Genomic DNA, 13,876 nt, shown 5'->3' on the forward strand with positions numbered 1-13,876 from the left:
GTCACAATATTACTGTTTTTACTGTATTTTTTATCAAATATATAAAATGCAGCCTTGATGAGCTAATAAGATATATATAATACATATATATATAAAACATTGTGTAAAACTGTAATTTTGGAAATTGATTTATAGACAGCTGATCATCATGTGGTTCTGTTCACGTACAGTTTACACAGCATTTTTTAAATGAGCCATGTTTTATTTATCATATGAATTATTCAGACAATTAAGACGCTAGTTAAGACTAATTTGGTGTTAAAATTAATGACAGCATGTTTGTGTGTTTGTTCAATTAGAGCTTGTGCGCACGAGAGGTGTTGAAGAAAGCACCGCCTGAGTCAGTGTGAGAGAAATCCCTGGCTGTGTCCACAGTCGTCACACACGTCCACAACACAGACTACGCCAGGGTAGAGCGCGGCCCGTGCTGCAGTGGTTCCCACCAAAAATTTGGAAAAGTGAAAATGGGGGGTTTTGGGGATAAAAGAAGCTAAAAAGGATCTGGTCAACTTTCCTGTGTGGGTGTTCATTTTATATTTTACAGACAATGTTCCTTTAAAAGCCAGCACCTGGAAATCCCATTAGATGTGCATATAAAATCCCCCATGATTAATAGTATATGAGGCAGGGCTGGGTTGGGGGGTACCAACATGTGGACCGCAGGACTCCTCCTCTGCAAGCTCACGTTACACTCCATAAACTTGCTACTCTTTCCCACCTAAGCGTTTAAAAAGGAGGAGGGACTGCTTGTCAGGAATGCCTCAGAACTGTGAAAAGAGCTTGTAGAGCTGAGAGTGGATGTAGTGGGTCAGCCTGAAAGCTGAATGAGAGACAGAGAGCGTGTGAGCTGATGTGTTACACCAGAGTGGCCGCTGTAGGAAGGTGTCTGCTTTCATACTGATTTTTACAAAGGTGGACTTTGAGGTGTTTGTTTGCACATGCTGAAGTGGATATTTCCCAGGTTGACTTGCACCAAACCCAAAAAGCTGCATCTCTGAGGACACCTTCTCTGTGCTGCGTGCTCTTCGGCATGGATCAGCCAGCCAGCAGTTGCATGCGGAGCCCTCACACGGGCGGCGCTCTTTGGGGTTGCGTCAGGAACCCTCATTCGGGAGGGTCCGGGGCCGGGCTGCAGCCCTACCAGCAGGCCCCATTCGCCCTGCACCAGAAGCACGATTTCCTGGCCTACACGGATTTCTCCAGCTCCTGCCTGGTGCCGGCGCCGCACACTTATCCTCGCGAGGACAGACTGTATCCGGAGACGCACGGCGGGTACCAGCGGACGGAGTGGCAGTTCTCTCCCTGTGAGCCCAGAGGCAGAGGGCAGGAGCCGTGCCAGGGGGCGGCAGAAGCAGTGGGAGCTGAAATGGACAGTGAAGGGGGACACAGGCTGCCTGGAGCAGTCACAGCATGTCTAGAGGGAGAGTATTCGCCTCAAAGTGTGCCAGCGGTCGACACAGAGAAAAAAAGCTCCAAGCGGAAAAGAGAAATCACAGGTGAGTCATTTAGGCAAGAGGGAATGAGATAATGGTGAGGTGATGGTTGAAGTGGTTTACTCCGGCTCGTTTGAACATTCAAATTTTTTGCCTGTTCAGAAACTGTAGCACATTATGGAAAACATGTAAGATAGTATCTAAAATCAGTGTAAGGGTTGGTAGGTTTGTGCTGAGAGTGTATCTGGTTAAACACACTGTAGCTGTGGTGGGGATAGTGATAGTGATCAGAGTTTGTCCAAAAATTTTAATTATGTCATAATTGACTCACCTTCATGTCATTTCAAACCCAAAAACACACAAAAATAGATATTTTGGAAAAATATATTTGTTGGTATAATGAAAGTCAATAGGGGCCCAAAACAACACCGGACCCCACTGGCTTTCATTGTATAGGCAAAAAACACTTTTTCAAACTATATTCTTTTGTGTTTTACAGAATAAAGAAGGTTTTGGATGACGAGGGTGAGTAAGTGATGACAGGATTGTTAGATTTTGGATTGTTGTTTAGGGGTGTTGTAGGATATAATAGATTTTACTTAAGATATTCTATCTTTTACTCCTCACAGCAAGCGTGCACGTGAAGGATGACCCTTAACACATTATTCTGTTATTATTCTGCAGTTGTTTCCTTCAATTGTTGGAGGCTCTTAGGTAAAGTTCAGCTTTATAGTGTTTGCTGTTGTTTTCAAATAATCAGATCGGCAGTTTTGCCATTCAGTAACATCTGTCACACTATCTCAACCCAGATCTGATTTTCTAAAACATTTATTTTGATTATAAAGAATAAAATATATGAAAGTCAACTAAATAATCAGATTTAATGGTAATGAACTGTTTATGAATCTCTATCTGCTCGATGTATTATTAATCTCATTAAGGCAATCTAATAGAACCTGGTTCTTCATGTGTCTAGTATCAGAAGTGTCATATTACTGACATTTTTGATCATAGATCTTTTTTATTATTATTAAAACGACCTTAGCACCGCAGTAGTATTCTGCGTATCAAAATGTAAGGTTTTGAGCCCATCTTTTGACCAAAAATTCCTATTTACCCTTTTTAATATCATAAATTTTAGGTTTCCCACAATAATGAGGTCCAGAAATTATTAAATCTACATAATTTTAGTAATGAACACCCTCCTTACTTGCAATTTCACACTATTCGGAAAGGAGGAAAAGTGAACCTCAGTGTTTGTGGCACATCTGGTGCATTCATTTCATCTCTCAGCCTTTCTGTGGAAAATGAGACAGCTTTGCTTTTCTGGGATGAAGGAAAATAATCTCTTCTCCAATGGTCTTTTGTATAGCATTGGCCAAAACAGCAAGACAATATACATTTTATGAGTGGCGTTTAAAAATTATTCGCTCAAATCCATCACCAGGCCCTCTACAACAATGCATCCAGGCCTCATAGTCTAATGTGGGGAATAAATATACGCTTTCCTTCTCTGTGTTACCTTAATGTAACCCTACATCACTTGCGGTCGAAACAAGCCAGACCACGTCTGTAATATAACTTGCCTGCGATCCCACTTCTACATTCTTATCCATTGACATTTTCCTGTCGTTAAGCAGTAACAGGATCTCCACAGAACACATTCTCCATTTGACTGGAGAGAAATTCACCATCATGAAAATATTCATCACTGAGGCTGAGGTTTAAGCGTGCATTAATGTGATAGAATTTGTTGTAAAATGTTGGGGTAAATTATAGAAAGACACAAGGTGTGAAAGATTTGGCTTGGATATGATAATCAAATCTGGTAGTGATTATGTTTTCACTTGGTTTTTTTTCTTTTTTTATACCTGAAATGACAAGCAGACACTCATGATTGCATGAAATTGTAAACAGATGTGATATTTGCTCCCAAAATGAATTCTGAATCACGAAGGATGTGCTCATCATTTTTGTTTTTCTTACATCACAAGTCTGCCGTTTACTTCAGTTTAGGATATACAGTCTTAAGTAGAAAGTAATTTAATAATATGAACTGAGCAAACTTGATACATTATGTATATATATATATATATATATATATATATATATATATATATATATATATATATATATATATTCACACACATAATGTATCAAACATATACACTGGCGTTCAAAAGTTTGGGATCGGTAAGATTTTTAATGTTTTTTAAAGAAATCTCTTATGCTCACAAAGGCTGCAATTTGATACAAAATTTATATAATATTGTGAAAAATTATTACAATTTAAAATAACTGTTTTCTATTTTAATATATTTTAAAATATAATTTATTCCTGCGAATGCAAAGCTGATTTTTTTTGCATCATTACTCCAGTCTTCAGTGTCACATGATCCTTCAGAAATGATTCTAATATGCTCATTTAAATGGAATAATTTTTTTGGGGGGGGAAATCACTACTTTTATACAGCAAGTATAAATTGATCAAAAGTTACAGAAAAGATATTTCTAATGTTACAAAAGATTCTATTTTAAATAAATGAAATCTATTCATCAAAGAATCCTGAAACAAAAATTTTCCACAACTGTTTTCAACATTAATACATTAATAATGAATGTTTTAGCATTTAGCATAGTTTTTAGCATCAAATTAGCATATTAGAATCATTTCTGAAGTAATGATACTGAAAATTCAGCTCTGCATCACAAGAATAAATTATATTTAAAAAAATATTCAGTTATTTTAAATTGTCATAATATTTAACAATATTAATGTTTTTTTGTTTGTTTTGTATTTTGAATCAAATATATGCAGCCTTGGTAAGCATAAGAGACCGAATGACATTCTCATATTTCACTTTTTACTGCTCGTCAGTTGTCTTTTAAAGATCTAAGCATCAGCATGTGTTGAGCAAATTTACAGACATCATTGTGACTGTTCCAATGTGTTTGGTAACCAATTACTGATGTAAAATTAAGCTTGTCAACTCATTTTGACTTAATTTGGACAAATGACTTTAGCGCCTTCTACATAAAATGCCAAATGCCCACCAGACACCCCACCGAGGGGAGGTTGCTCCCTAAATGTTTATGGGCTTTTGCTGGGGAAATTTATTGGAGTCTGTTTTTTTGGAGCACGCACATACCCACAGTGCCAGGTGTTTCTCCCCCAACCTGCCACCACCTTTCCATTTACTACCCTCGACAGTGCATTTAAATGAACAGGACTTTAATGACGATAATATTGCGCCTTCTAAAAGGAACAGAGGCTACAGGTTGCCATATGTGAGAAAGTATACTTGTCTCACTTTCCCACTCACATCTGGCAGTCCATTTCATAGTCTGGCCGGGATCTGGCGAACATGAAGCACGAATTCTCACATTGACAAATTAAAGTCATTTCACAGAAATTGCATCAGCTTTCTTTCAGTGCTACCGGTTCTAATATAATGTACAAGGGTTCACAAGGTTGGAATAACTAATTAAACTTACACAAATCTGTGTAACATAAATCATCATTCTTGCATGTTACTCTTAAAAGAGTTCATTTTGAAAGAAAACATTTTTTTAGTGTCAGGGAATTAGGACACAAACTCACACACACTCTTAAACTTCATTCAAGCCTTTGTTCTTTTGTTAGCGGATTTAACAATGTTCCGGTGAATTCCTTGCTAACTTGAGTCCTCTGTGGTCAGTTGCAGCCTCGACAACCCCCAAACTCCCAGCATGCTTTAACTGGGGCTCAAGGACCCTGTGATCTGAACTGAGCCCTGTGCAAATGTCTGCCCTGTGTGGCCCACAAAACGGCTTGTAACCATGTTTTAATGCAGACAGAGTTTTAAAGTTAACATGCATGAAAACACACACCGCTCCTGGGGGAACTGAACTTTAGTGTTGCGTTTGAGTTTAGGCCTTTTCCTTTCTTGAAAGGAATAGTTCAAAATGCTGTCATCATTTACTCACTCCAGAATCAGCATGATTTATTCTAAAATCAAGATAGATTCAAAAGAAGATATTTTGAAAACTGTTTTTGTCTGCACAATGACAGTCAATAGTGTTGAAAACTACATTAGACCTCACTGACTTTCATTGTAAGGACAAAAAAACACAAGACATCTAAATGTCTTCTTTTGTGTTCCACAGAAAACCACAGTTTAGTTTTTTTTAATTGTGAACCATCCCTTTAAGTAAACCTGTTACGAATGTTTAACTGCCATAGATCACAAAACTAATGCTAACTAGTCTTATTTTCCTTTGTATCCTCCAGATATTCAGGACTCAAGCTTCAAGGCAGACTCGAACTGCAAGGCTAGAAAGGAACGAACAGCCTTTACCAAAGAGCAACTCCGAGAGCTGGAAGCCGAGTTTACCCACCACAACTACTTGACCCGCCTGCGACGCTACGAGATCGCTGTCAACCTTGACCTCACTGAGAGACAGGTACAATAGATACTTCGATTTAATGGTATTTTTGGCTGAAAACAGCAAAGAAAACACTCATTCGTCAAGTCTAAATAAGTCTATGTGAAAAATGATTGACAATAACAACGCAGAGCCGTCATCCCATCAATCCCTGACTTCACTCTTCAGCGATTTCGGACTAGGCTGTTTTTTAATATTTTTTTTTAGTTAAGCTCAGACCACACTTAGCTTGGTCCTTGATTGTTTTCCCAGGCCCAATCCCAATCACATGCCAGATCCCAGCACAACTCTGGGCTTCTCCCGAATCCCTTTGCAACTCTTTCCCCACTTTTTTCCGATGCATCCTACAGATCCTGGCCGCCTGCCACACTTTGCTTTCAAAAATGAGTGGCAGACAGATTCAGTCGAGAAGGAGCATGTAAAAATAGTGTGGGAACAGATGGTCCGTGTTCCTGTGTTTCCACGGGGAAAGAGATGCACAGGGGTCACCGACTTGCGTTCCTCAGAGCTTAGCCGTCAGAAATAATGTCACAAATCTCTTGATTTGCTGGCTGCAGAATTATCTCGAATCACTCAAGAGAGTGCACATTTATTCTCAAAATCATTTCCAGACAGTTTTAACGCATCAACGTTTTTTATCCGCAGGTGAAAGTGTGGTTTCAAAACAGACGGATGAAGTGGAAGAGAGTGAAAGGAGGACAGCCTGCATCTCCTCATGACCTTGAAGCAGATGAGATGGACTCGGCCGCCTCTCCCAGCTCTGAGTAAAACTCCAATCTAGACGTTTCCTCATATTTACAGTCACCCAACTCACCCTGGCAATACGCACAACGTCCAATTTTTTTCACTAGTCCTTCCACGTATCCCGTTACACTGCTTCATGGACAAAAGCGTCCGTGCTTCCTGTTGCTCTCTTCGCTCAGATGACTAATTATCAACAGAGCTTCAACAGCTTGGAAGCACCATCCACTTTCAGTCCACATGTTTCACTTTCATTCATAAACAGATCGAGTGAAATCAGAGGCCTATAAAAACCCAATTACTCATGTGTAAAAACAATTTATATTAACTGTTCAAGCCCTGGTTTAATAGCTTTGACCTCCAGCCATGACGACATGATGTAGGTCTTTCACACTGTGGTGGTGGTGCCTGAAGCCTGATCAGAACCACCTGTGAAGCTCCACAGATAGACGGACGGTCTTAGGATCACACCAAACCCCCAAAGCATCGATATCACATGTCTTTATTTTTTACCCTAAACGGTGTTGTCAGGTTGCTCTTAGAATAAACCATTTCCCTTTTTTTTTGTACCTTTCTTTTTTTATATGAAATTAATAAAGCACAGATGTTACTTAAAAATGAGAAAAAAATCAATAAATCTGAAAACTAAGAAAAACCTAATTGTGGTTATTTTTCTTCTTCAGATCTCCTTTGAATTGTAATACTAATGCTTTTATCCTGACACCTGCTGGCGTGGAGGCAGCTTTATGCAAAAGCAAATGTAAATCTAATCACCACAAATCAATTCTGTGTTATTTTTAAACTACTCGCATGACATGAATACATTTGAGATAGATTTAGATCCAGGATGGGTTGTTTCATACTCATAAAAGGTATAGTTCACCCAAATAATCTGTCATCATTTAGATAGTCTGAAGAATGTTTCAACTGTTTTTGTCCATAAAATCAAAGTCAACTAGGGTCCAAAGCAATGTGTATGGACAAAAGAATTGTTTTAACACAAAAGAAAGTAAGTAATACAGGATTGGAATAACATGAGGGTGAGCGAAGAAAGACAGAATTTTCCTTTTTCAGTGAACTATTCTTTTAAGCATATTGATCATCTTCCAGAATGCTCTCAAAGCTCTGATGAAAGTATAATGTTTGGGATCGACTCTCTTGGCCCTAAAGTTTTGACGGAAGCATCTGGATGGGCCGAAAAATCAATTTTGACCAGAACTCAGACCAGCCCACGAGGGGACCAGTCGCACCAGAAGTCTGGAGAGTGACCGCTGTGTAGTGCTGTGGAGAATAATAGGTGGGTAGGAGTGAAGAGATGACTTCTCAAGTACAGGATGTTGTTGTAGCAGGTAGCCAGTCATCCAATTTCCTGCTTCCCAAAGAAAACAGTGGTAAAGCATCCAAGGTCCAGGGACGCACAATGGTAGGCCTATACTCTTGCTGGCCGGCCAGCCAAACAAAGACTGGAGAGGTGAGTGGCCTGTGAGGTGGAGGTGCAGGAATAGTTCCATACACACCCATGATGGGGTTAAGTCCCACAGTGTTGCTGACCCTGTTCAGCCACAGCTTGCTTTCCACCATTACATGCAGTATTATTGCTTTTCTAGTAATGACTATGAAAATAAGCCTTGTATATAAACTTAATTATGATATTAGAACCCCTAATAAAAGCACACTGCAGTGGTCCATTTACACATGTGACGTTTACTAAAATAAACACAGTAGGGGATTTATTCTTAAAGACACATGCACGTACACTCTATTTAAACAGAACCGTACCGTTTTGTTTAATTTTGGCCCCTCAAAAATAGCATGTTAAGTAACGTGATCTTGAGTACTCGCACTCGTTTGCCCGGTGACTTCATTTAGACGAGGATTCTCTAGGGGTAAAACGGAGAGAGGAAACGAGAGGAAAAGAGACAGATGGAAGAGAAAGTCTGGCCTACTGAACATGAACACTCACAGATCAGCTCAGACTGACAGTTAACTAAAGAAACCAGAAGTCAAAGTGGGGCAGCTTCATCATTCTGTGGCTCGGCTCACAATGATGAATGCACATTTCAGTAAGAGACAGTTTTTAAGTAGCTCATCACTAAGCTTTGTCAATTCAATTTCTTTTGTGGCCAGCAAAACAAAGAGACTGAAAAAATACATGTTTGTAAAAAACATTTGCAATGCAACAATAAGGCAGCATTTTTGCAGTTTGACGCAGATACAATAGAACCACATAAAGAGGCTGTTTGGTATTCTCAGAGAGTGTTTTGAGGGGCGGGTGGGGGTGTGATGGATAGCTGGAGGTGTGCAGGTCAGATCTATGAGACGGCTGCAGAATTAAAGCGTGGCTCGCTGGCCTTGCTTCAGTGCTGTGGTCCATCTGTATGGTGTTATTGTTTACTGAGGCAACATTTCACTCTGACATCAAAGCTTCATGACCCTTCACACAGCTCAGCTATGCAACCACCAGCCATGCCAAACCACATTTTGTATCGCTACACTTTATATATATTTGTTTTTTGTTTTTTTATTGGGAAAGCACATTCAAATAATTTCCAGTGCATTTCTTTGGCAGATATAAAGAATGCTTTTTTTAAGCATTAACAAATTATACAAATCAAAACCAAATATCATAAAACATAAAATGACTTGCTTTGAAGATGAAAATTACACAATGTTATTTACCCCTGATCTACAAAATAAAACAGTGCAGGCTAAATTAGAATAATATAATCAATCTATTGTATCCACTATTGTTATTAATACCGCATGGTGTTGCCACATACTCTTTGTGTTCATTTTCTTGCCACTGTCTCTTTAAAAAAAACAGTCTGTTTTTGTTGGAATGAGAAGACCTTAGTTTAGCCAATGATGTTCTTTGGTTAAGTCACATGGCATGCAGTTTTTTTCTGTGGCGTGATTTCTGACAGACTGTCCTCTCTTGTCAGTAGTTGCTGAAAGCAAACTAGAACATCAGTAACAAAGAAGGACCAGCCCATATCACATACACACAAAAAAAACAGAAACATCACCTCAGGTAAGTTATTATGACATATTCACCACTCAAAAAAGTTTTTATGAAATTAGTTTTTGGTAGATTGATCAAATGTCTGTGTTGCCAAGCGGTAACACTGTGCAATAGTGGAATGACCAAAGAATTTCCTCACAAACTGTCAGAAACCGTCTCAGGGAAACTCATCTGCATGCTCGTCGTCCTCATCAGGGTCTCGACCTGACTGCAGTTCATCGTCGTAACCGACTTGAGTGGGCAAATGCTCACATTCGATGGTGTCTGGCACTTTGGAGAGGTGTTCTCTTCACGGATGAATCCCGGTTTTCACTGTACAGGGCAGATGGCAGACAGCGTGTATGGCGTTGTGTGGGTGAGCGGTTTGCTGATGTCAACGTTGTGGATCGAGTGGCCTATGGTGGCGGTGGGGTTATGGTATGGGCAGGCGTATGTTATGGACAACGAAGGTACATTTTATTGATGGCATTTTGAATGCAAAGAGATACCGTGACTAGATCCAGAGGCCCATTGGTGTGCCATTCATCCACGACCATCACCTCATGTTGCAGCATGATAATGCACAGCCCCATGTTGCAAGGATCTGTACACAATTTCACAATTCTTGCATGGCCAGCACACTCACCGGACATGTCACCCATTGAGCATGTTTGGGATGCTCTGGATCGGCGTATACGACAGCGTGTTCCAGGTCCTGCCAATATCCAGCAACTTCGCACAGCCATTGAAGAGGAGTGGACCAACATTCCACAGGCCACAATCAACAACCCGATCAACTCTATGCGAAGGAGATGTGTTGCACTGCGTGAGGCAAATGGTGGTCACACCAGATACTGACTGGTTTTCAGATACTGATAATTTTGTTCAGTGTATGTTAAAGACTGCCAAGGCATTTGTATTATGGAATTTTTTTTTTATTTAAATGGCATTTATTTTTTTAAATGTCCACTATTGTATATTGTTATCCACTATAACATATCATAAAGTACCTTAAAATAATATTTTTTCCATTTTTTTTTTCCTATAATTTTTTCCATTTTTCCAGTTAAGCCATTCTAAGAAAAGAAAAATAGTCAAATATTTTTTTCTATAGGTATATGATAATGCGTGCGGTAGAGGGTTAATAAAGTGAGATTATGCATGACATCAGGAAAGATGCATAACTTTTTCATTTTCTTTTTCCAGTTTATTTATTTATTTATGCAAGCACATCCATTAGACACATCATAACACAATACCCTTTAATGAAATTAATAAATCCTTCATATACTTGCTTTTATTGTGATCAAGTTATTCATTATTTTGGTAGCACTTATTTCAATGGTCCACTTTAGACATTCTATAAACTATAAGTAACTTTTCAACATGTCAACTAACTCTCACTAGAGAATTAGTAGACTTAATATCTGCTTAATATCTGCTAACACTTTACATTGATGCTCCTCAAACAGACTTTCTTATTTATTTATTTATTTATTTATTTATTTGTGCTATTAGAGCCATCACACCTCAAAAATCTTCATGAGATTATTAAATCTTTCATAGTAGGCGCTATTATTTTTAATTACTATACTAATATCTTATGTATTTATTGCTGTTCAATCCATTACAACCATCATACCTCAGGATGTTGTTTAGGAAGAAGACAGATAGATAGATAGATAGATAGATAGATAGATAGATAGATAGATAGATAGATAGATAGATAGATAGATAGATAGATAGATAGATAGATAGATAGATAGATAGATAGATAGATAGATAGATCAACCCACAGGGCCCTGAAGAAACAATAAAACGAGTCTGCAGTTCTTCTCTCTCTTAATGTCCTAGACATAGCCATCTTTACACTATTGTCTTCAGACAACCTGCACATTTCTGTCTCCTTCTCAACTGCTGGGAAGGAGGGGAGGAAGAAACAGAGGAAATGTGTGATAGCTTCCGCACATCCTCCCAAGACAGTACTTCCACTGAAGAGAAAAAAGTCGAAGAAAAATGCATGTTCAGGTGTGTGTACATGTGCGTATGTGTGTGTGAGAATCTTTTGAAACGGCTTCTATTTAGAGGATGTGGTCAGCGAAGATCCGCGCCCCCCCAGATGATTAGTGATCCCCTCAGGAGAAATAAATCTCACAGTTTCATTGCACAATCATTCAAGATGGGCCGGAGCTGCGCAGCACAGTTTTAAATTATGCAGGACTTCCTGCCATGTTCCTTTGACAGCTCTTATAACCCAAAGTAGAGAGGAATTTTTTTGTTAAAAGTGGAAAAATATGGAGTACCATCACTCTCATAAAAAAAGGTACAAAGGGTGCCCTGGTAATAAAGTGTACATATTAGTACCTAAAAGGAACAAAAGTGTACCTTTTTTAAAAAGGTACTGCCCCAGTGACAGCTTTTGTACCTTTTTTGAGTGTACCATCCTAGTCTTAGTAAAATGTCAAAAAAAAAAAAAAAGACCTGACACTGAGAAGAACAACAACAACACTTCCCTGCCATTGACGGAATTTACCGTGTTTTCACTGTTATATGGTAGGGAGGTAGCCTGGCAAGCCAGACCTACATCAAGATGTTAGGTCTGGCAACTCACCATAGACACGGCTCAATCTGATGGGTGGGATAAACGGCTGTCTTTCAAATTCCCTCTGCACGCAATAGGACAGCGCTTCAACCAACCAGAGCGTTTTCCCACCAGCGGAGCTAGTTGATAGATTCAACTTTTGCCATATCTGGCTGGCAAAACTACGAACACATCTTCCTTTTTTTAAGAATTACTTAAGTGCCGTTCTTTGCTCTTTTCTCAAAGAAAAACCTAACTCCAAGTCCTCCAGAGTCGCGGACAAAGCCTATTCGAAAGATGTTCGCCAGCAGCAGCCGTCATTCTTTGTTTTCAAGTAGCAGGGAACCGTCGCAAGTCTGTCGTCATTATGTTAAGCCAGCCCCGCCTACTCTATACACGACGTGATTGGCCTGACCCAATTTAGGTTTTTGCAGCTCGAAAGTCAATGGAGAGTTGCTGGACTGCCCTGGCTGCAAAATACATTTTGCTGCCGCTAGGGTGCGTCTAGATTTCTAGGCTAGTAGGGAGGCGCTATTCCGCACCTTCTAAATAAGTACTGAATCTCGGATCAAAACACAGGTGAAGAAAATGCAAAACAAGCAACAGAAGCATTGCTTATGCACATGTAAAATAATATGATCATCAAACATTAAACAGTATATAAATCAAAACTGCCTAATGCTCCTGAATGAAATCTCAACCAGGACGAGGAATAGGACTGTGCAATCTTAGTTGAGGGACTCGATCTACTCCACCTATATGTTTCGATCATCGTTCTGAATACGATCCAGACGTAGTCTTTGACAAAAACACATTTTTCTAAGCTTTTTGTTATGCTATTTGCTATTTTTAATGAAACCTACCCACATTCAAGTGTTGATAAAAAATTTTTTTTTAAAGCAGAGGCTCTGTTCTTTCTTTTGATATATTGCATGTTCATATATTCATTCAACAAAATATTCTGGCAGGGAAAGAGTTTACAATTTAATTTGAATGATTCTTCAGTAACAAATAGGCCTATACCCATGTGCACATGGCGGCCAAAAGTCGAGCACAACAGTCGCTATCCATCAGTTGCTCTCTTTCAGTCTACCTCCTCCTGTCTCTCTCTCTCTCTCAGAGGTGTCTCAGTCGCCAGACTGCTCTTTACCAAACAAAAGAAGTCTTGTCTGATAGTTTCATTTGATCCGGTATCTGCCACAGAAGTTTAATACCCAATACAATTGATCCTGGCAGCTGAGGGTGCTGCCCCTGCGAGATCCACGGCTCAGTGAACCACAACCATCAGGACATGCTACACCAAACAATAGACCCTCTTACTACAGCAGACTGTATTATCAATAAAAGTTATTACCTCGTTTTTTATTGTCTCCAGTAAAAGATGATGTGGGATCAACTGACAAAATATGTGAGGCTATAAGAGACATAGTGTACATTTCAACATTCCTCAGATTGTTCCTTAAAATTGTTGCTATTTTATTCTACATCTGGTGCTTTTGAGTTCACCACTGGAAGTTCCAAACCTGTCAAGGTAAAATCAAATTAATCAATTAATATTTTTTTTATATTTTCACAGCTCAACTTTTTATTATGTTTTAAATAAATGTTCATGATTTATTTATTATTGTTGTATTATATTTATATATACAATATACTTATTGAGTGTCAAATATACAGGTATTGTATTATATTTAA

At 39.0% G+C, this 13,876-nt stretch overlaps 1 protein-coding gene across 1 annotated transcript; it reads left to right on the plus strand.

The window, feature by feature from the left end:
- The first annotated feature begins 745 nt into the window (after positions 1-745).
- meox1 (mesenchyme homeobox 1) lies at positions 746-7,267 on the plus strand. Its single transcript, XM_082151165.1, has 3 exons — positions 746-1,496; positions 5,704-5,876; positions 6,504-7,267. Exons 1-3 carry the CDS (start codon positions 1,031-1,033, stop codon positions 6,624-6,626), a joined length of 762 nt encoding a protein of 253 aa, XP_082007291.1. The 5' UTR covers positions 746-1,030; the 3' UTR covers positions 6,627-7,267.
- The last annotated feature ends 6,609 nt before the right edge of the window (positions 7,268-13,876 follow it).

Source organism: Leuciscus leuciscus (assembly GCF_965113295.1).
Source record: "Leuciscus leuciscus genome assembly, chromosome: 21".
In the NCBI taxonomy this organism is placed as follows: Eukaryota; Metazoa; Chordata; class Actinopteri; order Cypriniformes; family Leuciscidae; genus Leuciscus; species Leuciscus leuciscus.